Below are 23,748 nucleotides of genomic sequence, written 5' to 3'. Positions count from 1 at the left end.
ACTAGGTTTGACAATAAGCTAAAAACTGGATTAAAACACATGCCGACATTCTACATGCCTGGATAGGCATGCCTAAACAAAAACGTTTTCAGCAGGCACCAAAAGGAGTACAGGGAAGGTGTCTTGCCTGATGTCAATAAGCAAGGAGTTCCAAAGCGTGTGTGCTGTCACGCTAAAACATTGATTTCTTACAAATGTGGAATGAGTATCATGCGGTACTTTTAACAATGCAGCTATTCCCAAGAGACCAGGACCATGCAACAAAATACACAAATGTGAAGAACAAGTTTTAACCCAAAGTGATATTGTACAACAGTGGTGTGTTATGGAAAGGTAAAGCTAAAGTTACGGTTAAGTCCAGTCAAAAGTGACTATGGGGTGCGGCACTCATCTTGCTTTCAGGCCGAGGGAGCCAGTGTTTGTCCACAGACAGCTTCCGGGTCATGTGGCCAGCAGGACTAAACAGCTACTGGCATAGCGGAACCATGACAAGTGCACGGAAACACCGTTTACCTTCCTGCCACAGCAGTACCTATTTCTCTACTCACACTGGTATGCTTTCCAACTGCTAGGTTGGCAGAAGCTGGGACAGAGCAACGGGAGCTCACCCTGTCACGCAGATTCGAACCGCCAACCTTCTGATCAGCAAGCTCAAGAGGCGGAGTGGTTTAGACCACAGCGCCACCCACTCCCATGGGTGTGTTATGATACTCTTTTCAGTGCACTAAGCAAATCCTTTCCTTGCTGCTGAGAAGAAAGAGTTAAACGTAGTTCAACATCTTGAGGATGACTCAGCAGAAAGTAATCTGGGTAGGTGTGCCATAGGTAGCCAAGGCAGCTGCCGGAAGCCCCTTTTATCAACACTTCCCTTCCTCCCCGGCGCCAGGCAAGAACAAAGTCAACCAAGGAGAACTGATACTGCCAAAGTGGGCAGTGGCTTCTCATATCCTGGGTTTTAACCAGAGACTTATTGCAAAGCTCTTACCCCATTTTATTTCAACACTTATAAAGCCTTGATTCCAACAGCAACTCATTAAGGAAACAAATATATTTATCAGTTGCATCATTTTCTACTCCAAAAATCCCAAACAACATACACCTGCACTTCTAATTTACATGAACAAACACCTTAACCAAATCTGGAAGTGGAAAGGCAACTTGGGTATAAATTCTTGAAGTTACAATTCAAATATATACCATATTTTTCAGTGTATTAGACAAGGTTTTTTGACTCAAAAATCATGTAAAAAAACTGGGGTAGTCCTATACATGGATAGTGGCGTGGAGGGGAAGCTGCGCCTGCCAGCCAGATGGTTGGCGGGCGTGCAACTCCCCCCCAAGCCGCTGTGGGAGGCGCGCGCTCTAAGGAGTGTTTCCCACAGTGGCATGGAGGGGAAGCGGCCCACGCTATAGGGAGCTTCCCGCCCTCAGTGCCGGGGGGGGGTGAGTGGCTGCCCCCTTTGCCAAACCCCAGCAATGACCCTGCTGGAGTGATGGCACACATGCAATTCCCCCTTAAAAAAAGCTCAACAACTTTGGGCCATCTCCCCTCATTTTCTTTAAATTTAGACCCCCAAAATACATGGGGCACCTTATACATGGAAAAATATGGTAGTTCTATCTATGTTGCTTCTTGCTGCGTAGAAGAATTCTCACTGATTTTCAGTGGTGACTCTGGCTGTCTTGTCCTCCCTAGAAGCACCCCCCCCCCAATCCAATCCAGGAGCAGAACTGGTAACAATGGCCACACCCACACCATACAGTTAGAGCACTATTATATCATTTAACAGTCATGGGCTGTGGTGTGTTAAGGGTGCTGACCTCACTAGACCTACGATTCCCAGCACCCTTAACAAACTACAGTTCCTAGGATTCTCCAACTTCGTTAAAGTGATATGTATTCAAATGTATGGTTTGGGTGTGACCCAAGCTCACAATATGAGGCGAGATTCAAATTGCAGACTTGCCAAGTCTACAGCTTAGTCTCTTAACCACTGACTACGCTTTATTTCACCTGCAATGTAAGAAAGCGGTTTTGCCAGGGAAGATTCACCCCACAAACCATACCAGAGATTACCAACTGTCACCCCCCCAAAAAGGTATCCCTCCCACCAATAAAACAAACTCAGTTACCCAACCAAGCCCAGGTGGGTTACATAACTTCCCACCTGAGGCTGCTGAATTTGGAGAAGATGTTTATCTGGGGACAACTGCTGGTTAAAGCTCTTTAATTCCGCATAATCCTCCATGCAGACAGAAAGCAATCTGCTGAACTGGACCATGGAAGCCAAAGAAAGTTCTAAAGCCAAGCAAAGGGGATCCCCTAGGGATTCAACACAGGAAATATGAAACCAGACTGCTGCTGCTGTTGCCATTAAGAATAGCCGTGGCATCAGCCATGGAGCACTGGTCAAGCCTCAGACCACTGGGAAAAAGGAGAAATGGGAGTCTGATAGCTAGAGGAGACCCCAACCATGGGATGATCTGCAGGAGGCTAAGTGATAACCCTTTATCCCAACTTCTTCCAGGAAGTTGACTTGGAGGGAGTTCTTTTAGGTAATCTAGTCCAACCTGTGCCCCAATGGAGTAAATCCAGAGCTAGAACATCACCAACAGATGGCCTGGCTGGCCTATGCTTGAACACCCCCAGTGATGGAAAGAGCCCATCCACCCAATTCAGCAACAACAACAACAAAAATCTAATTTACTGTAATTTAGGCCCATTAAAGCTGCGTACACACTATACATTTAAAACACTTTCTCCTCCAACAAAGAACCTTGGGAACTGAAGTTTATCCCTCAAAGCTATAATGCTTAGCACCCTTAACAAACTACAGGTCCCAGGATTCTGCCAGGCGGGAACTGCTGTAAATGCATGATGATCAAGGATAGTCCATTGTAGGACAGAGCACAAGACCCTACCAACAGCATGATTTAAAGCACATGGCTTCCCCTAAAGAATCCCAGGAACTGCAATTTGTGTTGAGATATGTATGGTAGCTCTGTGAGAGGTAAAGTACAGTTCCCAGGAATTTTTAGGGGGGAAAGCTATGTGCTTTAAAATATATATGGTGTTCATGTGGCCCAAGTCTTTGGCCTTTTCTATGTGAGTCTCACTGTGCACAAGAGATCCTGAACATTCAATTTATGGGGTAGGTGTGTTAGTCTGTTACAGCAAACATGCACATATACACACACAAATTTTGTGACACCTAAGAAGAAATGCAACACAAATGGGAACTCCAAAACAGAATTGGTAGTAGGAACAAAAATCAATGGTGTACTGTAGACACATCCAATGAAAAGAGGCAGCAGATGTTAATGTTTGATTCTCAGAAGCTCCCTGAAGAATTAATTCCTTTTCTTCAAGAAGGACTAGTAGGGTCCAAAAAGCATTGCATCAATAGGTAAAGGACCCCTGGACAGTTAAGTCCAGTCAAAGGCAACTATGGGGTGCGGCGCTCATCTCGCTTTCAGACCAAGGGAGCTGGCGTTTGTCCACAGACAGTTTTCCGGGTCATGTGGCCAGCATGACTAAACCGCTTCTGGCGCAACCAACGGAACACTGTGACAGAAACCATAGCGCACAGAAATGCCGTTTACCTTCCCGACACAGTAGTACCTATTTATCTACTCGTGCTGGTGTGCTTTCGAACTGCTAGGTTGGCAGAAGTTGGGACAGAGCAATGGGAGCTCACTCCATTGCGCGGATTTGAACTGCCGACCTTCTGATCAACAAGCCCAAGAGGCTGAGTGGTGTAGACCGCAGCGCCACCCACATCCCTAAATTTCTGTCAACCCCATTGCTTTCTGTTCCTACTCCCAATACCTTAAAGAGCAGATTTATTGTAGTCACAAAATTATCTCTCCTTTTCCACCAGTTGCTATTAAAAGAGGGCCGCAGCTCAGTAGTATAGAATCTGCCTGGCATGCAGAAGGTCCCTGGTTCAATCCTCGGCATTTCCAGATAGGGCTGGAAATGTCCCTGGACCTGAGATCCTGGAGAGCTGCTAACAGTATATAGACAGTACTGAGCTAGCTGGTCCAATGGTCTGCCTCTGTATAAGGTGGCTTCCTATGCTAGAGGCAAAGGTGGAGTTATGCGGCACTCCAGTGGAGTTATGCGGCAATAAACCTGTTTGGTCTTTAAAAATTACCAGAAAACTCATTTTATGTTCATTTAAAATGAAGCACACAAATAAGAATTTCCAGTGGATTGTGTCCTCTGCTAATTAGAGCGTGTTCATGCAGAGGTGGGGAATTTGGATTTCCCACTTTGGGCACCAAAATGTTCAGGGCTGGGCCCTATTTACAGGTGTGCAGCAGGGTCAGTTGTTGCTGTTTTAAACATCACATGTGTTTCTCGGAAGGGGGGGGGGGAGAGAGAAAACAGGCTCCCAATTAACATAGAGAGCTTTGCCTTAAGACCCCCTGAATGTGGGTCAAAATGCAACACTGCCTAAGTGAGGGAATCCACTTAGTAGTAATAATGTGTCCAAATAAGCCACTTAATATTGGAGAATTGAGAAGTTTTAATTAATTTTTATTTATTTTTTCAAGTGTGAGGGTTGTGTATTTCATGAAAAGCAAACTCATTCCAGCTTGAAATCACCTGGGGTTGGTTGTGTAATTTTACATCAGCTACACTGCTGTTATATTAGCATAATAAAGTGTCAGCATGGTTTGAAGGCTGTTTAGCAGATTTGAGGGCAAACTCATTTGATTCCTTTTCTCCCCATTGCTTCCCAGTCATTGTTATCAATAGGTTTAAAAAAACACACAAAAAACACACGAGCCTTGGGAAGGTTGAAGCATTCAAATTAACCATACAATGAGACACTAGGAAATAAATAAGGTTCAATAAATCCCTCAACTATGTACTGTTTCCTTACAGAAAATTAGCCCTGCAAAGGTACACCCCTTTGAATGGCTTAGAAAAGCACAGCTGTACCAAAGCTCATTTGGCTTGCCACACTACAGTTTGCCACTGCTGCTGTCACCAATAGCAAGACCCAAACTTCAGTGCAACTTGTAGCATTAATCATAATTTACTAGTACTAGCACAGTCCTTTGAAGAACCCCAAGGGAAGAAGAACCCTTTCACTAGTGGAGACAATTCTTTTATGTCTCCCAAAACACAGAAGAGCTGCCTTGTCAGGTCAGAAGATGAAGATTCTTCCAGCCCATATGTGGGGAACATTTTACAGCCCAAAGACCACATTCTTTTCTGGGCACCTTTCAGGAGACCACATGCCGGTGGTGAGGGGGCCAAGAAGTAACGGATGGTGGAGCAACAATTATGAATTTTACCTTTGTAAAGTAGGGTAGCTTTTATACACAGCTCCCTTCATCCTACACCCAGACAAGCAAAAGGCTTTGTCAGAGTTTCAGGACAACATCCAAGCCAGGCAAAAACACTCAAAGAGGAAGAGAAACAAGGTCAGTGAGGGGTGTGGCCTAGGGAGAGTTCCAGGGGCTGAACAGACAGGCCTGGAGGCCTTGGGCCTGAGGTTCCCTGCCATTGATCTAGTACTTCACTGACTGCATTTGTGTCAAACTGAGATGAAACTCATGAGCATTGCTACAACTTGTGGTAATGAATCCACAGATTGATTATGCATGGTCTGAAATATTAAGCATCTGGACAGCAGGCCAAAACTGATGACCAGAAGAATCACACAGTGCAGCTCAACCTTGAACCTGGCTCAATAGTTAGATGGGCAGCCACTGCAGCCAGCTAGATGCCCCCATTAGCAATCTGGCCACCACATTCTCTACTAGCTGGAGCTTCCAAACCAGACCCAAGGGCAGCATTACAGTAATCCAGCCTCAAGGTGCCTAACTCATGGACCACAGTAGTCAGGCTACTAAATGCTAAAGCGACCTTCACTAAGCTGGCACCCTCCAGATGCTTTGGACTACAACTCCCAACAGCCCCACCCTGCAAGCTGAATCAAGAGATCCAACTCTTGAGATGGACACAAAACAAATGCACAAACACGTAACTAGTCTCTAAAACGGAATCATTAATACCTGAATAGCCTGGGAATTGCAAATACTGTATAACACTCCCCCCCCCAGCGCAACTGTGATAACACCCCTGCCTTGTGACTCACTGACACCCAAAGGTTTAAGAAAACCTTGTTAAGACCTTCATGGCAAGGATCCCAGAGCAATTTACATAACTGACATTCTGGTCCAGGGTTGCTACCTTTGGTGGGGTGGGCAGAGCTCCCCTGCCTCTCTCAGCAGCATATTTAGCAGAAATTCAGCAGGTAATGCCTTATCCAGCATGGATCAGGAATGCTGTACCCATTGGATTTCTCCCTGCCATGCAGAAGTTATAAGTGCAGGAACAAAGATTTGTTTAATGAATTAGGGATGGATGGCAAGGGCATCTTCTGTCACTCTGGGGTCAGGCAGTGATCTGCGGTTTCCTGTGCCCCAGCTATGGGAAAACTTTTTTTTCAGCCCGAGGGCCACATTCCTCTCTTGACAACCTTCCAGGGGTGGTGGCTTTCCAGTTTAATAAATCTGCAGTGGAGAAAGGCATATGCAGGAGAGCAGTCCACTATCTGATCACCCTCAGAAACAGGGTAAGTTCACCAATTCAGCAGGAACCGTCTGCTCTCTTTTTTCTGGCATCTCTGCAGCCACTGTTCCTCTTGCACCCCCTTTTTCCACAACAGGCACCCCAGGGGTGGAGAAATCAATTTGAAGTAGTTCAAATTGCCTGCCTGCCTGTCTCCTTTTGCACCTTCTCCTACAGCAGGCAACCCAGGGGGTAGAAAAATCAATCAGCAGCCTCTCGTCTCCTGCCAACATGCCTTCCCCCACACCTTCAGCTACAGACTGCATCTCTTCTCAGTTTAAGCCCTCCCCCTGCCCACCTATGCTCTGGATCTCTCTAGCTACCCCTTCCTTTTGAGTGCCTTGCAGCTGAGCTCCTGGGTCACTCCTGACACCTTGTAGCATCTCACCAAGCAGGGCTCCTGCCTCCCAGGGAGTCACACTTTCCTCTCCAGAGACTTCTCACATACTCTGCTTGAAGTTGTTTCATTTCACCGAACCACTGGTTCCACTGCTTTATCTGTTGCTTGATTTGCTGCTGGATTTGGCCCAGTTGCTCAAGGGGTGTCACTACTACTCCTCCCTCCATTTTGGTTCAGGCACACCTAGTTCTCAGCTTCCGCTGCAGGAAACACAGATCCCACTTCTAACACCAGTCTTACGTGCCACCCCAATTTCCACAAGCAGTCCAAGAGCTCAGGGGTTGCAGGTGTGCTTACCAGGATCCATGTTCCCTTCGGGGACAGTGAAACACAATAGAGACTCGTAGTGTCCTTATGTGCTTTTATTTGCACATACAGTGGTACCTTGGTTTGCATACGTTTTGGATTACAAACATGTCAAACCCGAAAGTGCATGTCCCGGTTTGCAACCTTTTTTTGGATTACAACCCCCTTTTTTATTATGAACAAAAAAATTTGGGAGGCCCCATTGGTGAAAGCACGCCTTGGGTTACAACCTGTTTTGGTTTACAAATGGACCTCCGGAACGGACTATGGTTGTAAACCAAGGTACCACTGTATATACAACCTACACCTAGATGGAGGGATTGCAAAGCACTCACATCCTATGAGGGTCTGGCTTCCCCCTTAAGGACAGCATTTGATTCAAAGGACAGCAAAAAGCCATTCGCTGGGTTTCTTAGTTTCAGCCTATCATCCCCAAATCGCATGGAGTTCTGCCCCTCCTTCTCCCTAACTGACTCTAAGGAGCTCCCCCGCCCCCAGCTAAAACCCTTACCTGGTCTTTGTCTCCTACCATTGGCCTGTGCCTCTGCTACTCAAAGGGGTGGGGGAGGGCTCCACCTCTCTGCTGGGCAGCAGTATTTGCATCCCCAGACTGTTCTTAATGGTCCAGTACTCTGCTCTCTTTGTTTCTTGCTAATGGCCCATCTTCTTTCAGGTCACTTTCTGAGCACAGAAAACTGGTTTGGCCTGTCTTTTTGACACTGCTAGATTCAGCACCTGCCAGCTTCCCTTAATACTCCTGGCATTGATTTGTTCATTGTTATAACACATTTAGGGAAATCTGGTCCCCAACCCCCCAAAAAACATCTTAACATCATAAATAGTAACATTTCTGGCCTTACAGGCATGGCTGCTTCATGCACAACTATTTGCTGAAAAATAGCATTCCTGTCCAAGCTCTGCTTTTTGGCAGTTTCACATTATGGATTGTGCCCCCCCCCCGGGGGGGGGAGGTTTAGACCAATTCCTACATACTGTATCTTCTTGCATCAAAGCAAAGAGTTTGTAGGAAAAAATCACTGCAAGTCCCAGGGCAAGTGAACAGCTCCCCGCCTGGGCCAATCCTAGGATTTTATGGCTGTAAGGGATCAGAAGGTCACTAACACCCACTCTTAAAGCAGATTATCCATCTATCAGTCCTGCCCACACAAACCAAGTTAACTCCGGTAATCCTGATCACACAACATACCGCATACAGAGAGCCAGAGGGAACAACTTATATTCAGATTCCCTCTGACTTGGCGATATGGCTCAGTATTTCTGGCACGCACAGGGCACGATCCCTTTTTTCCTTAAATGGTTTGCAGGGGATTTTTTTTTTAAAGAGAGTTCAGACAGAAGGTACAGTATATCTGCAGCTGGTGGGGGGAACCATCACCAAAACTTTATTTCTTGTATACTGCCCCAAAACTGTTGTGTTATGAGGCAACATGCAAATATCTTTCATAAATATTATTTAATATTTATTTAAAATTTAAATATTATTTAAATATTGCTTCTGGAGGTGGGTGTGGGGGATGGTTGAGTGTTGATTGTTGCTTCTTGTATAAAAAATAAAATAAAATAAATAAATAAAAACCTAGTGAAAACCATTTGTGAAATGTCACTTCAAACCATGAAATGCACAGTGGGTGGGTGGGGAATGAAATTCATTCCGTCTCCCCACGGAATTGTAATTCTAAAAAAAAAAAAGTAGGAGCTACTATGGACTTCTGATGAAAGATTTTTAATACCCACAAACAATGCCCAGAATTCTTCAGGGTGGGGTGCAGTGGGGGAAGCCAAGATTATTAAAACAGTATGAAACAAGACAGAGAATGTAAAATACATATGTACCAAGATCAACAATGCTTCTTAGTGTGTGTGAAAATGGCATTATGGAAGTGGCGGTGACACAAGGCAAGGGATGATGAAAGCCAAAGTGCTTTGTTTTCTTGAAATACTGAGTGTTGGGCAAAGGGATGTGCATTCAGCTACACAGCAGTTGTGAAGAAATTTCACTTATTATATTTTCTTGAAGGCAGCAATAAAGATGGAGCCAGGGAGAAGTACTCCCATCATTATCCCCCCCTCCATTTTTTACCAAGCTCCTCGACTTTTGTTTGGTGTCAACTTATCAAGAGAAAAGAGAAAACCTATTATCTCCTGCTTGCTTTTGGCACTGATAGAAATTCTGGATCCCTATGACTAAAAAGCAGGAGGATTCAAACAACTTAAATTCCAAGTTGTTTGTAACAAATGAACAAAAAAACCCCAACTATCACTCTGCATTAAATTCAAGCCCCATTAAGCAGCCCTACTCAGAAGGCAGCCAAGCTGCGGTGCTTGCAGAACTGAGACCTCAGTCAGGAAAAAATGCACGGCTGCCTGTCCAGCAGGATTAATGAATAAATCCCAAGCATGACAAAAGCCTTGAATGTCACAGAGGCTGTCACTAACCTTTCTCCTGGTTACTGGAGTGAGATTCCTGATAACTAGAGTTAAAACAAACCCTTTGCACTGGAAGAAGAAAGCAACCACCCCACCCAACTCAATAGCCATCATAGATTGCTACTCTCTGTATCAGGCCCGGCTGTTGGAATTGTATAGCACAGATGGGGCCTAAGTAGACCCACTATCCTGCCACTTTGAACAGTTATGCCTTCCCCCAAAGAATCCTGGGACTGTTATGGATGCTGAGGGTTGATAGGGGACCCCTATTCCCTTCACAGAGCTACCATTCCCAAAGTGCTCTAACAGTCAGTCCCTCTTTCCCAGAGAACTCTGGGAATTGTAGCTCTCGGGGGGGGGGGCTGAGCTATCCAGAAGACTATCCCAAGGATGGCCCAGAGCAGTTTCCATGTTTCCTGACAGCACTCTGCCCGATTTGACAGAAACAATAAGAGGATTCTTTCTGTGACCATTCCCCCTCCCCGTCCCCCTGCCACAACTTGTTACTTGATGCTCTGGCCTTTTCCAGATAGCATGGATAGCACGCAGGGAACGAGGGACAAGCTGAACACAAAGCCTGACATAACACTAGGGGAGGCAATTAAACAACTGCGGAGTGATGTTCTGAAACAGAGACAAGAATGAAGAGTTGAAAGGGTCACCAAGCTGGAAAAGCAAATAGCTTCCCAAGAGTTTAGATAGGCAAAGACCTACATTTTCCAGCCTTGCGTGGCAAGGTGGTTACCCCCTTGGGCGTTGTTAGCTGTGAGCCTGGGAAATGTGTGCCCCAAATCTTTATCTGAGCACTCCAAGCATTATCAAGCAGGTAATACACTTTAGGGGGAAACTGAACCAGTGTTGAACTTGATTACTGGGTTGGATATTAATTTGGGGGGAAAGATCAATTTAGGATGTTATCCAGAGATTGGAGGAAAATGAATAGGAGTAACTGAAGGAGGGTTGAACTGATTTGGAGTAGGATTTGCAGAGAAATTGGGAGAAAATGAACCGAAGATGAACTGATACGAGGTGGGGCAAAAATTAAAAGCATACCTGGGGTGATTTGGACATGAAATTACTTGGCTTGCCTTCTGTGACATTTAAAGGCTCAGCCTGCATCCATGCATATAAATTAGCACTTGCATGTTTTATGCATTTCCCCACCTATGGGTTCATGCCCTTTTTTAAAAAAATGACCTAATAATGTTCCTGCTCCCCACACCAAGGTGCCACCAAGACGCAGTCCTCCTCCCGCTGCACAGAGATGTCTACATTTTTTGTAAGCTAATAAATCTGCCTCCATGCCCACATGTCAAAAGGAAGAGCTCACTGCTATTATGGACTGCCCTAGAACATTTCCCATAACACTTCACAGCATGAGTTACACTGAACTGTAATTCGTGAAGCTGGAATTGGGGGAATTCTTGGTGGAACCCAATCATGGGAGTTGCTGCTCTCAGCTACACTCTGAACAATGCTTGCACAAAGAGGAACAGATAATGTGAGATCTGTTCTATGGCCAGTTTATAGGGTCAGCAAAATCAAAGTGAGATTATACCACCTGGAGCTGAAGGTAGTGGGGATTCCATGTTTGAATGTTGTATACACAACAGATTCCTCTTTTCACATAGGAAAATACCACATTTTGGATGTTTATGTGAAAAATAGACTTCACCCATTTGCCTATCACACTACCACCCTATTTGAGGGAAAGATTTTTTTTTAAAATGCATGGGAATTTAAGAGGAACTGCTGTAGCTCAGTGGTAGAGGTTTTGCTTTGCATGCAGAGGCCTCGGGTTCAATTCCTGGTATATCTGAGTAGGGCTGGCAATGCCCCCTGCCTGAAAACCTGGACAGCCTCGGCAGTCAGTGTGGACAGTATTCAGCTGGATGGACCAACAATCTGACTCTGCAAGACAACTCCCTATGATCCTGCCTAAACATGCAACCCTGTACTTACTGCTTAAAGTGGCGCTCTCTAGGAAAAACATCAGCACTGAATTCTGTGGATTGTATAAAGCGTTCCCTAGATATGCAGAATGATGTGGGAGTGTGTGTTCACAATGTTTCGGGGCTGTGCCACTAGATGCTATGGTGGTGGTGATGATGAAAGCTTATGAATGCTTTGCACTTTAAAAAAAATCCCTCTGTACAGAAAAGTAGCACATCAGAGAGAAATGGTTTTGCATGCAGCTCCTCACCTGCAGTCTAAAGTAGCACAGTCCAGAATCCCCCCATTGAATGGCTCTCACAGGCAGGCACCCTTTTACTGTCATGCTAATCCCCACACCTGTCATCTGCCACACTTACACAGAGAACAATCATTTCCCCTCCTGATACTCATCTCACACCAGGCAGCCAGAGTTTCCAGCTTCTCCCAAACTGAGAATATAGATAACATGCCCCTGTTATGTGGTGAGTAAACAAACAAACTCTCTTTCAGCAGTAAGGACATTAAAGAGGACCCCAAGTCCAGAGTGGCAAAGTCCCAATCTGTATGGAGCGGTGCCCTTTGGATTGTGTAAAGGATCCTACTCCAAAAGCTTAGTTAACCTAAGGGTCAACTCAGCCCTTAGGGCTACTGCTGTTTGTGACAGAAAAGACTGCCAGCCTTTACTTTAAATGTCACAGTATTTGAAGGGACTGAATTATTTATTTAATGAGGCAACATTATTCTTTTGAAGCAAAGAGAAGAATTGGAGGAAACCCACCTACCCCCACAGGGCAGTCTGAGACAAACACAGCAGGGTGCATTTCTTCCCTTTTCCTTTACCTAATGTAAAGCTTAACCACTCCTTTGGTTATTGCATTGAGCCAACCGGGTAACAATAAATAGTAATAGACAGAGAAAGCAGTGATGCCTTTAAACAAGCACGTGCTGGCAAAGGTTGGCAAAGCCAGGTTTGAACAGATCAGTGGCTTGGAAGACACAAGATTTACCCACCCGGGAAAAATGGCAGATGAAGTTGATGGACTATATGGAACTGGCGGAAATGACTGGCAGAATCCGAGACCAGGGAGAAGAGTCAGTGGAAGAAGACTGGAAAAAGTTTAAAGATTATTTACAGAAATATTGTAAAATTAATGAATGTTAGAAAAATGATGGAATAAAGATATATGGCTTTAGCAGAAATGTTATAAAGAATTAGGTACAGACAGATTGTAAATGTATTAAAGGGAAAAAATAAGGTTAGAATATGTTAAGATAAATTACAGGACAGAAAACTGAGGAAGATGGAAAGGAATTGCTGAAACAGCTAATTGAAGTGGAATACAAAAAGGGAGGTGTGAGGAGGTTGCTGAAACAAGTGAATGAAAGTTATGATATTGAAATTATTGGATGTGATTTTAATTGTTTTTGTTTTGTTTGGTTGACTCAATGTTTTAGGGTTTGGGTTGTGTGGTGTCTTTCTTTTGTTTTTGTATTGTATTGTCTTGTTTAATTCTTTTTCTTTTCTTTTGTAATCTCTAAACGGCTAATAAATATTATTTTTTTAAAAAAAATGAACAGATCAATGGCTGCTCTAGTTGTGTGTGCGTCAAGCCAGTCCGCCTGAAAATGAACTGTGTATTTTGCAGAAAAGTCTTACAATAAAACTGCAGTTCTCATAAGACTAGCTGTATCTCAAACAACCAAAAATGTATTAGCATAAACCAGGTAATCAATAAGGTAAACCAGACAGTCAACAAAGGGGATAAAATGTGACATTCACCCTCCTTGGTATCCTTTCCTTCCAATACAAGGAATCAGACAAAGCTGAAATCTACAAATAATGCCACTCCACATTAGTGCTTCTAGGCTGGGTGGATAGGGAAATGGTGTGCAACATAATTATGAATATTACACTCCCTTGTACATTTTGTATGCAACTGAAAAAAATCCAGTGTTCTTTAACTTAGTAAGATGTCCTTCCTTCCCTCTCATGAGCCATTTCCTGGGGGCCTTAATTAACATAAATTGAAGCACTGTTTAGGACAGGGGATGGGGCTCTCCAACCTGGGAGCCAAATGCAGCCCTTTAAACTACTCTATCTGGCCCTTCTCAAGGCCACACCTTCTCCTAAGCCACAACCCTCACCAACCATACTTCCTACCTCGTGTTATTGCTTGGCTGGAATGTCATTTGTTGCTTGCTTCACCCATGTTTTCCTCTGGTCCCACCCACCACTGGTAGGTGGCCTCAGCAAGATCTCCCAGATGGGAATGTGGCACCTGAGCTGAAAAGGTTGCCCCACTCTCAGTGTAGGCTTCTAATTCTTCTTTGCTGAACATTCAAATTCTTAAAATTTATAAAAGAGGCAGAATGCTTGTGGTATGTCAGGTTCCTGCTAACAGAGATGGCTGGCAGTGGCCATTACGGGCCACATAATCAGCCCTGCTAGCTTCTTCTAGTCTTCACAGTAAGGAGACACTCCCACTTTCTAGGCAATAGTCTCAAAGTCCCGAGTGTGTTTAACACTCCTGAACCAGCAGCCTAGGAACTCCTAGACACACAGCCTAGGGCACTGGCCTGCAACTGGTGGGTCAGGATCACAGCCTGATCTAAGGTGCGCTGTAGCAACAGCACTACCAAACCAAAAATATGTGGTTAAAATAAAAGGATCCCCAAATGCCTGGTGGGTCCAGGTCTGAAAAAGTTAGAGTAGCCTTGTAAATAAGCTCACAAACCTTGCTAACCAGGAAAGAACAAAAGTCTTGCTACAACACACCTATTTGGGCTAACCCTCTGGAAATTGTTAACCTGTGAAAAACTTTATTAGCAGGCCAGCTTTATCATTAGACAGAGAAAGGCAGCTGCCTCAGGCTAGAGTTTTAAATATAACCTCTTCAAAATAACACTACTGCGATGCCTTTCAGTGCTCCACCCTAAGGTTCACCTTAACAGAAAAACACACACACCCAACACACCACCCACATAAAGCACTGATCAAGATTTGCCTTATCTCTGTTCCTAAAGACTGAGACTAGGAGCTTACAGCATCGCTTCCAGATTCTGCATGGCAGCAAGCACGCTGCAAAGCATTAAAGGAGAACTGTCAGGGTTCATTGCAACCAGAGCACCAGTATGCCATTTGCCAGACAGTCAGCCATTAATCAGCCCAATCCTATGCACATTTGATTCAGAAGGAAGTTAGGGCAAGCAGAAGGTCCCAAATTCAATCCCAGACATCTTCACTTAAAAGGTTCAGAGAGCAGGATATGAAGAAAGCCTCCCTCTGCCCGAGACCCTGGAGAACCACTGGTAGCCAGTGTGGAAAATGCTAAACTTGAAGGGTGGATAGTCTGAATTCTTCATATGCTCATCTTCCCCCTTTGGACCATGATACTGCACTAGCTCATTCTTGTGCATTACAAAAGGACTGCAGAGCCACCTTGGTATCCTAGCATGGGGAAAAGATTGAGAGACCCGCAACACAATCTTCACCATACATTTAAAGCACTCTTATACCAATAATGTTGGAAAATTGTAGTCTGTTAAGGGTGCTGAGAGTTGTGCCCTCACAGAGCTGCCATTCTTATAATGCCCTGCCTGGCCACTCTGGGAAAACTCTCAGCACCCTTAACAAACTACAGCTCCTAGAATGTTTGTCGGAAGCCATGACTGTTAATGTGGTATAAGAGAAATATAATATACAGATGTGGCCCTGGTCTGCAGGTACAGCAGAATGAGAATCCTGAACTGGCAGAGAGGACTGTGCCACTTAAAGCACTACCTACCTTCATATAGGAACATCACAAAAACTCCCGGCAGGTCAAGGGGGAGCAAAGCTCTGCAGAGCATTACCGTTTTATAATGTTCTACTTGCAAAAAGTTTCCCCCTGCCACATTGCAGGGTGGGAGAATTCAGAAGTGCATTCTGCCTGCAGTTGAAAGTGGTGTAAGTCCAGGACCAGCAGCCCAATACATTTTCCTGCCTGAGGTAAAGGGCAAGATAGCACCCTCTCATTCTTCATAAGAAGCCAACTAGATTTGCTGTCGGATTTTTCTTCTACAGATAGGTAGCCGTGTTGGTCTGCCATGGTCAAAACAAAATAAAAAAATTCCTTCCAGTAGCACCTTAAAGACCAACTGAGTTAGTTCTAGGTATGAGCTTTCGTGTGCATGCACACTTCTTCAACACTGACAATGCCATCCAGTGAACCAGCAGGCAGCAGGCTATGATTATTCTTATAATAACTATTATTAGTCACCCTTCACTCTAAGATTCCAGGGCAAAACAAAAACACAATATCAAAAACAGTTTATAACAACTTACAATCACAGAAATAAGGTGGGTCCTAAAAAATATACCACTCAAGTGTCAAAAGACAGCATAAAAAGATGCTTCACTGAAAGCTGTATAATGAAGATACCAGAAGTACCTCTATGCTGAGGGAGTTCCACAACTTAGAGGCTGCCACAGATAATTCCCTATCCTGGGTCACTGCTACCCACAAACTTCTGAAGGCAGTGGAGCAACCAAGATGGAGCAAGCAAGTGGAGCAAGCCAAGATGGTTTTGTAGGGGAGGAGGTAGACTTCCCTTGGGCACTCTCTAACATAGCCCATCTTTCCACCTCAGGCCCTTCCACCACTGCATACGCCCTAGGGAGGTCACTTGGGTGCTGCTAACGCAGCTGTTTGACTTCACCCTCAGAAGTGCACTCCATTGTCTCTAGAGACAGACAGATGCCAACAACAACTACTTGCATGTGCAGACCAGATGCCTGATCATTTGACCAAGGACATATTTAGAACCATTCCACAGGCTTTCAGAACAACACCTTTCTATAACAAAGTAAAAAATGCAGGGGCTGGCACCCTACCAATCCTGGTTTGCGGGACTGTCACCCAGACCATTCCTAGGTGACAAGCCAAGCCACACCATGACAGACAAGAACACAAGTTCACAGTCTCAAGAGCAAATGTGGGTTACTAAGTTTAGAATGTTTGACTAAGGTCCGAAACGGAGGTACAAATCCCCATTCAGCCATGAAATTCACTGGGTCATCTTGGGTAATCTTGGGCAATTCTCACCATCTCACAAATTAACCCACCTAACATGGTTGTTGTGAGGCTAAAATGGGCTATCCTGATCCCTTTAGTTGAAGAGCGGGATAAAAGTGCCGCACATATAAATACCCAGGACACAATTTCATTAATTTGGATGAATCACTGAGCCCTACTCAGCCTGGCTCACCCTCCTCACAAAGCTGTAAAAGCTTGCATTTGCATTCCTATGATAGAAAATGAATTCTAAATATATGGATTGAGAGTTATGTGGGTTCCTTGCCTTAGATGTTAAAACATTACCACTTTGGGGTGGGTGGGGAACCCTCCAGTGTGTTTAGACTGCTAACCTGCTGCTTCAGAGATTTGCAATCCAATCCCCCTCCCCACTTTCCACCTGCCTTTCTATTTACATCAGATCTTACCACACAGCTGTTTCAGGCAAGCATTAAATAAACTCTATCCAAGTCAGGCCTGGAAGCCTCAATTATTCATACCTTTGGAGCAAAGCTGGAAGTTGTCCTTAAAAATAGTTTGAGCCAGAAGTTTTGAGATTTCTTCTTTTTAAACACCCTTCTAAGGCCCAGATGCAAATCCACAAGGATGCTATTCCTCAAGGGGGCAAAGTTGCAACAACCTTGGTGTGGCAAGCTAAGATCAATGCAGTGCATTAATGCCTCAACCTCAGGGCAGAATGAATAAAATCCCCTCCAGGATTCTTAATGTTCAGACTCTTCCTGCTCTGCTTAAAGAGAATAACTCAATCGTGTCACGACAACTGGAAGTCTGCTTGTGGGCATGTTCAACCGAGGATCGGGAAAAGCAATCCTCTCTTCCTTCCCGCCCCCCCCCCCCGCCCTCCTTCAACTCTTTTCCAACCAGGGAAGGAAAGGAAGGAAGGAAGTACCTAACCATTAGCTGCAGGTCTCCGACGTAACTTATAAAGCTACACATTGATCGGCCCGATGATGCGGGTTGGGTTACTTTTTAATTGCAGGAAAGAGCTTTTTCTGCAATAGTTTCCAGGAGAGGCAAGCAACCGCTTTCATTGGGCCAAACGACAACGATAACGAAACTTATACATACAATCAAAGAGAATCCGACCCGCTTCTTCACAGATTGTATGTCAGCCTATGTAGTGACTTCTGCATGAAAGGGGCGGGGGGGGGCGCTCGACACACTGCCACCCGCTCCCCAACTCACAGCAGCCCCACGACCCAATCCCAGCCTGCAAATAAGAGAGCTGGAACACGCGCGCTCTCGGTCCTTTGCGCGGAGGCGCAACGAGGCGACAGGCGCAGACGCCACTCCTTTGCAGGCAATCCTGGAAAAAGTCACCAGGAGACCTTCGCCCTCCGAGGGAAGGCAGGCAGGCGATGCCCCACCGCCGCCTCCTTCGACTCACCTAGCGCCCCCTCCCTCCCTCCCTCCCTCCTCCGGAGCCCCACCGCCGCCACCTCTCACCTCCGCGTCCAGCTCCATGTCCACCAACTCCATGTCGGGCCAAGGTTCCGCTCCCAGCTGGGCAAGCGGCATTGCGGCTGCTTCCTCGGAGCCCCGAGAAATGCTGCAAGTCCGGCTAATAAGGGATCTCGATCTCTCCTTCCTCCGCCTCCAGCCGCGCTTCAGGCTTCTTTACGCGCGCTGCGGCGGAGCTGTGAGTAGGCTGGCCGGGCGGCTGGGCAGTCAGCGCTGCGCTCGACCACTGCCGCCCTTCGCCTCTCGGCGCTGCGGGCTACTCGGGCGCCCGAAGACTTTCTGCGCCGCCGCTTGTTTCCCCCGCTCCACCAGCACACTCAGCGTCGGGCTCCGCTCTCCCCGGGAAGGAGGAGCTGAATGCCGGCCCCCGGCGCCTTATTGGCTGCTCGGCCTAGCGGGGAAGGAGAGGGTGGCTCCTCCTCGACTCCGGCCCAGCCCGGGGCCCGCACGCTCCGGGGAAGGGCGGAGAGGAGCAAGAAAGCCCACCTCCTCGTAGCTGCTCCAGGTAGTAGTACCTCGCTTCCCCGCAGTTCCTCCTCCAAATGCTCCCGCCGTCGTAAATTCCCGATTAAGTCATCCATCCGCAATCGCGGCCGCCGCTCTGGCGTCTTCATCCTGCTGCGTGCGATCCTAAGCATGCTTGGTAGAAAGTCCGTTGCCTGCCTCCTGCCCGCCAATCCACATTAGATATCCTGGGACTTACTTCCGTGTAAAAGGGCGAAGGAATGCGCTGTTAGTGGCAGTTCGATCCTAGCTAAACCGTGTTTGCAGGAAAGCAAGTCCTGTTGAATTCGGGGGGGGGGGGGGAGAGAGAGAGACACTAGGTGTTACTCTCAAGTAAGGAATCTCAGCTTGAGAATCGCGTAGGTCTGATAACCGCGTAGAACCAATTACCAGCATTCATTCCCTGTTAACTACCACGTTTTTTAATGACTAACATGCATTAGCCTGCAGTCCTGTACAGATTTACCTGGGAAGTCATTCACATGGGACTTTTAAATAGACATGAATAGGATTGCACTATTCCTGTAGGGCAGCCTTTCTAGCACACTACTGCAGCTGGAGTTTATGAGCCCTGTAGTCCAAAGCACCAGGAGGGCACCAGGTTGGGGAAGGCTGATGTAGAGCTAGGAGAGCGGTGAGGAACTTCTTGCAGCTTGAAGGCCACATGACAATGGGTGTGTGTGGCCAGTGGCAAAAGTGAACAGAATGAATGCAAATTTTACCTTTGCGCAGTAGGCTAGTTTCTACAAACACTCCTCTCTCTCCTCTATCCAGGCAAGAAATAGGCATTATCAGAAATCAAAGACACATTCTGGCCAGGTGAAAATACTCAATGAGAATGCAGAGCAGGGCTGGTGAGGGGTGTGGCTTCAGAGAGGGTGCAGCCTGTGAAGAGTCCCAAGAGGCCTGGCAGACCACATTGGGGTCCTGGGACCTGAGGTTCCCCATTCTTGGGCTAGGATCAAGTAAAACAGGATCTGAATCCCTGCTCAATCATGAAGCTCCCTGAGTGATCATGGGCCAATCGGTGTATCTCATCTTAACCTGCCTCAGAGGGTTATTGTAAAAATGAAATGAAAATGAAAACAGCCATGAATCCTACCAGTTCCCTGGCTGAATGTTCTTGAACCCTGATAATGCCTCATTGCTTGCTATCCAGCCTCAGGACTGTCCCCATAATGCCATATTTGCCCTGCTGCATGCCCTCCTTGTAGTTTTGCCTGGCTGAATGTGTTTTTTGAATTGTGCAGATGCTTCATTGCTTACCCCCCCCTCTCTCTCTCTCTCTGCATGTGTACAAATCATTAACTTTTGCATGGCTGCAGTGTAGCCTACTGTACAAAGGTAGGAGTCACATCCTTGTTCTGACCACCACTGGCATGTGGATCTTGAAAGGTGTCATACAAGGATATGTGGGTCTCAGGCTGAAAAAGGTTCCCTAACCCTAAGTACCCCCCCCCCGGTTTTCCTCTGAAATCCTAACAGGGGGGTGGGGGTGGGGTGTTAATCCTCTTTGACCTGAGGGCCACACTCACCCTTGAGGGCCAACCTTGCACACCAGTAGCAAATGAGACCATCCCACTTTCTCACACACATACACCCTCCATAGCAGATGCATGAAGATCAGTTCAAGAGGGCAGTCCCCCCCCCAATTCATCACTTTATCAATCTGATGACCATCAGGGTGCTGGGTTGGGCAGAGGTGCTTAAACCTTTTTGTCCATCAAAGCAGTGCATCTAATTTATTTGTGCATTCTTTTTGCTGCTGCCACCAAACCTGGTGGGAACTTTGGGGGCTATTGAGAATATGTTTGGGAGGTGGCAGAAGTTAGCCACCCATGCACTAAGGACTAGAAGCATGATAGGTCTTGTGGAAGGGGTTACCCTGTATCTAGCCATATTATTGCAGTCACATGCTGGCTTTCCCAAGTCATCATGAAACTGAATGACCACCACTGCCTTTGAGCACCAAACAGACTTTATATGAAAAGTATTTCCCACAACTTAGGGCCCTTCAGATTCTTGGAATGTAAAATGCTGACTTATTTTTAAAGAGGCATGCCATGCCAAAGCTTTGCAAGGCCTGGACCTTCATCAATATTTCTAGCCAACAGAAGTGGCCAAAATCTCTTTGGTTTGGTTATTTAATTGCTAGGAAATCTCTGACCCAGGGTCAGGACTCCCCACTGTAAATGTGGAAAATGTGTTAAAAATAAAACAGCTGCCTTTTTATTTATTCAAAAGTCACCAGATAGGTAGGTGCACAGTAACCAGAAGGAATTGCACCACTGCGATGTCAAGGTCACAGTGGGAGGTTAATGGCCAACATCCACAGGGATCTTGTGTGCAGCATGGCAAAGCATGCCCAATACAATATAAAAACTGGAGGAAAATCTCTGCTGTTCCTTCTTCGCCCCCTCATTAATAGGCTTGCCGCAAGTATTTCATCCCAAGGAAATTGGCATATTGACAGCATACCTGACAACGGTAATGGGAAATTAAAATATCAGTAGTTTTAAATATCTTAATTTAAATTGCAAGTGAAGTATGACACCCTTGTTCTGGCACGTCAGAACAGCATTGGTGCCATCAGAGCAGGACTTAGGGGCAGAAGACTAGGGCCCCACTCAGCAGAATGAGCTGGAGGGCCCCCCCCCCAATGTTGCAGGGCTGGCTTATCACAGTTCTGAAGCAATACAGACATTACCCTCTGAAAAGCCTCCCCACCACAACCAATAATAGTATTAAATCTGTAAGTCTAATATTATGTAATTGCATCACTTCTGAATAGTGCTAGAAAGGACAATGCATTTGCACTATAGTATTATACAAAAATGGAAATAATTCAATTGTCAAGTTACCTGTGGTGACTATTCAGGATCAGTTCCAAGGAATCAGGTAGGAAACCTTGGCAGAAGGTAGGAAACCTTCAAGCAGTGAGTAGCAAATAGCCACTGCACTTACATACGTGCAAGTTTTACGTAGAGGAGTTGAGGTCTACAAAAGAAAGGGGAGGGGGAGAGAAGCAACATTGTGGAGTGTTCCTGTTCAAGATTCCAGCTAGCCATGCCCTTTCCCACAGTACTCCATGCCATTCCCCTAAGGGCTTCCATCTCTCCCCCTCAACAGATGCTTGCTGTTGTCTGCCCACTGAGCATTCAGGCCTCCTTAGGCTGTCTCTGGAACTCTCCCACTGCTTCTTTTTCTCAAGTGTTTTTGTACTTCTGCAAACCTTGAGGTTCTCCTAAGCCTGCCAAACCCTCTCTCTTGTGCATGGATGGTGTTGTGTTGGTTACATAAGGATTAGCTCTTCAGAGAATGAGTTGTCACAGATTGTGCTGCGTTTCATTTCACTGACATTTGGCCCCACTTTCTTCTTCATATCAATGTGTATCTGTGTATCTGTCTGCTAACTAAGGATAACACTTCATGCACCTGGCAAAGTTGGCGCTAGTCCACCAGAGCTTCTGTTCATCTTTAAGGTGTCGCAAAATGCTTTGATGTGTTTGCTGTAACAGACTATCCCTTCTCAAAGCAACCTGTTAATGTGAGCTTTGCAGGTTACAAATGTTTTTCTCGTGTATCCATTGTTGCTTCTGAATATGTAAAGTACTGATATGAGCAGAACGATGCCAGTTTGGATAGCTACATCATGACATGCAGAGAAAAGAGGAATAATGCTGCCGGGGGGTGCCTTTTCAGTAGCACCTTCCCTGTAATGAAATGATGATATGCAATGAACCTCTTGTAGAGCTTGTGTTTGCTTTTCATGGAGACGAAAATGAACCAGCTACAGCAATAACTAACAAAAAAAAGAAGAAGAGGGAACACAACAGGAACATTGCTGCCATTCACAGGCACGTCTGCTCCTTTGATGTGAACAGAAAGGAAAGAACGGCACTTGGATCAATGAATGCAATTTTAAAAAAATGAAAATAACAAGTGACACCAGCTGCTGCCTCTGGAGCAAAGTAAATGAAATTCCAGGATGGTATGACTTTAAACAAAAATGCAAAGAGTGAAGGGTCATATAAATCAGTATGCTTGGCAATGCCTTGTAAATTGTTGATGTGAAAATGACAGTTGATAAACTCATGGTGGAGAGTTAACAACAATCATTTCATCTCCTGCTTTTGAGTTCTCTTCCAATTTCCCACTCCTCTAACATATACAGTCGTACCTCTACTTACGTATCCCTCTGGATACAGAATCTTTGGATTAGAGCCACGGCAAACCTGGAAGTGTGTACTTCCGGGTTTTGCCGCGTGTGCATGCGCAGAAGCGCTCAATCACATCATGCGCAGAAGCGCACCTCTATTTACATAATTTTCAGGGTGTGAATTAAGTTCGTATCCAGAGGGTCCACTGTAAAGCATATTGAAAAAGAGGACAGGGGTTTGTGCACCTTTATTAGCTGTGTAGAAGAGTAGATTTCAGTGGTGTATCACCCCTGTAAGGCCTCACTGAGGATGGATGAGAAATCACCCTCTTATGTAGTCTCCTATTTTTATTTTAAGACATCTTGCATGATGTAGTGATGATGTGTGTGATTATAAAGGAAGGAAGAAGCAACCTATCTACTTGTGCATATTTCACCATTCAGAAAATCCTGAATGAGACACGTTAGCACTGTACAAAGAGCCCTGCTGGATCATACCAAAAGTCCATTTAAGTACAGCATCATACCACTCGCAGTGGCTAACCAGATTGCTTCCAGGAATACCACCGCCTGGACAGGAAGGCAGTAGTCGTCTCCAAATGTTGACTGCCTCAGCAACTGGTATTCAGTGCAGAGGTTCTCTGTTTAGCCATGGTGAATGTGATGGCCTGGTGCAAAAAAGGATAGGACTCATGCACCTTTAATTATAGTGTAGAAAAGGGAATTTCAATAGGTGGTGTTTGTCTGACAAGTAACACCTGCATTATCCTCTCTTCTACATACCGGTAATTATTAAAGGTGCAGGAGCCCTGTCTTCTTTTGCACCTGGAGAGCCTAAAACTGGTGACTAATAGCCATCAAAAGACGT

General features: G+C 45.6%; 1 protein-coding gene and 1 long non-coding RNA gene across 3 annotated transcripts in view; both read right to left on the bottom strand.

Annotated features, from left to right (window-relative positions):
• The window catches only part of RPS6KA1 (ribosomal protein S6 kinase A1), an 84,130-nt gene extending 65,592 nt beyond the window's left edge, over positions 1-18,538 (bottom strand). Inside the window, exon 1 of one of the 2 annotated variants that reach the window (XM_081868890.1) lies at positions 18,203-18,538. Coding sequence is in view for 1 of the 2 variants with exons in the window: in XM_081868891.1 (XP_081725017.1) it covers positions 18,203-18,274 (72 nt within the window). In the remaining variant the exon portion in view is untranslated. The remainder of the gene's footprint in view (positions 1-18,202) is intronic. The other variant, XM_081868891.1, reaches the window with a different exon arrangement.
• Positions 18,539-20,927: 2,389 nt separating this feature from the next.
• LOC309346287 lies at positions 20,928-21,637 on the bottom strand. The gene is made up of 2 exons (XR_014158568.1): positions 21,583-21,637; positions 20,928-21,199 (listed from the first exon to the last, which is right to left on the bottom strand). It is a non-coding gene; the product is annotated as an uncharacterized lncRNA (long non-coding RNA).
• Between the last annotated feature and the right edge of the window lie 2,111 nt (positions 21,638-23,748).

The sequence above is a fragment of the Podarcis erhardii genome (genome assembly GCF_964252035.2).
Source record: "Podarcis erhardii genome assembly, chromosome: 7".
In the NCBI taxonomy this organism is placed as follows: Eukaryota; Metazoa; Chordata; class Lepidosauria; order Squamata; family Lacertidae; genus Podarcis; species Podarcis erhardii.
This window is presented reverse-complemented; position numbering and strand designations above follow the sequence as displayed.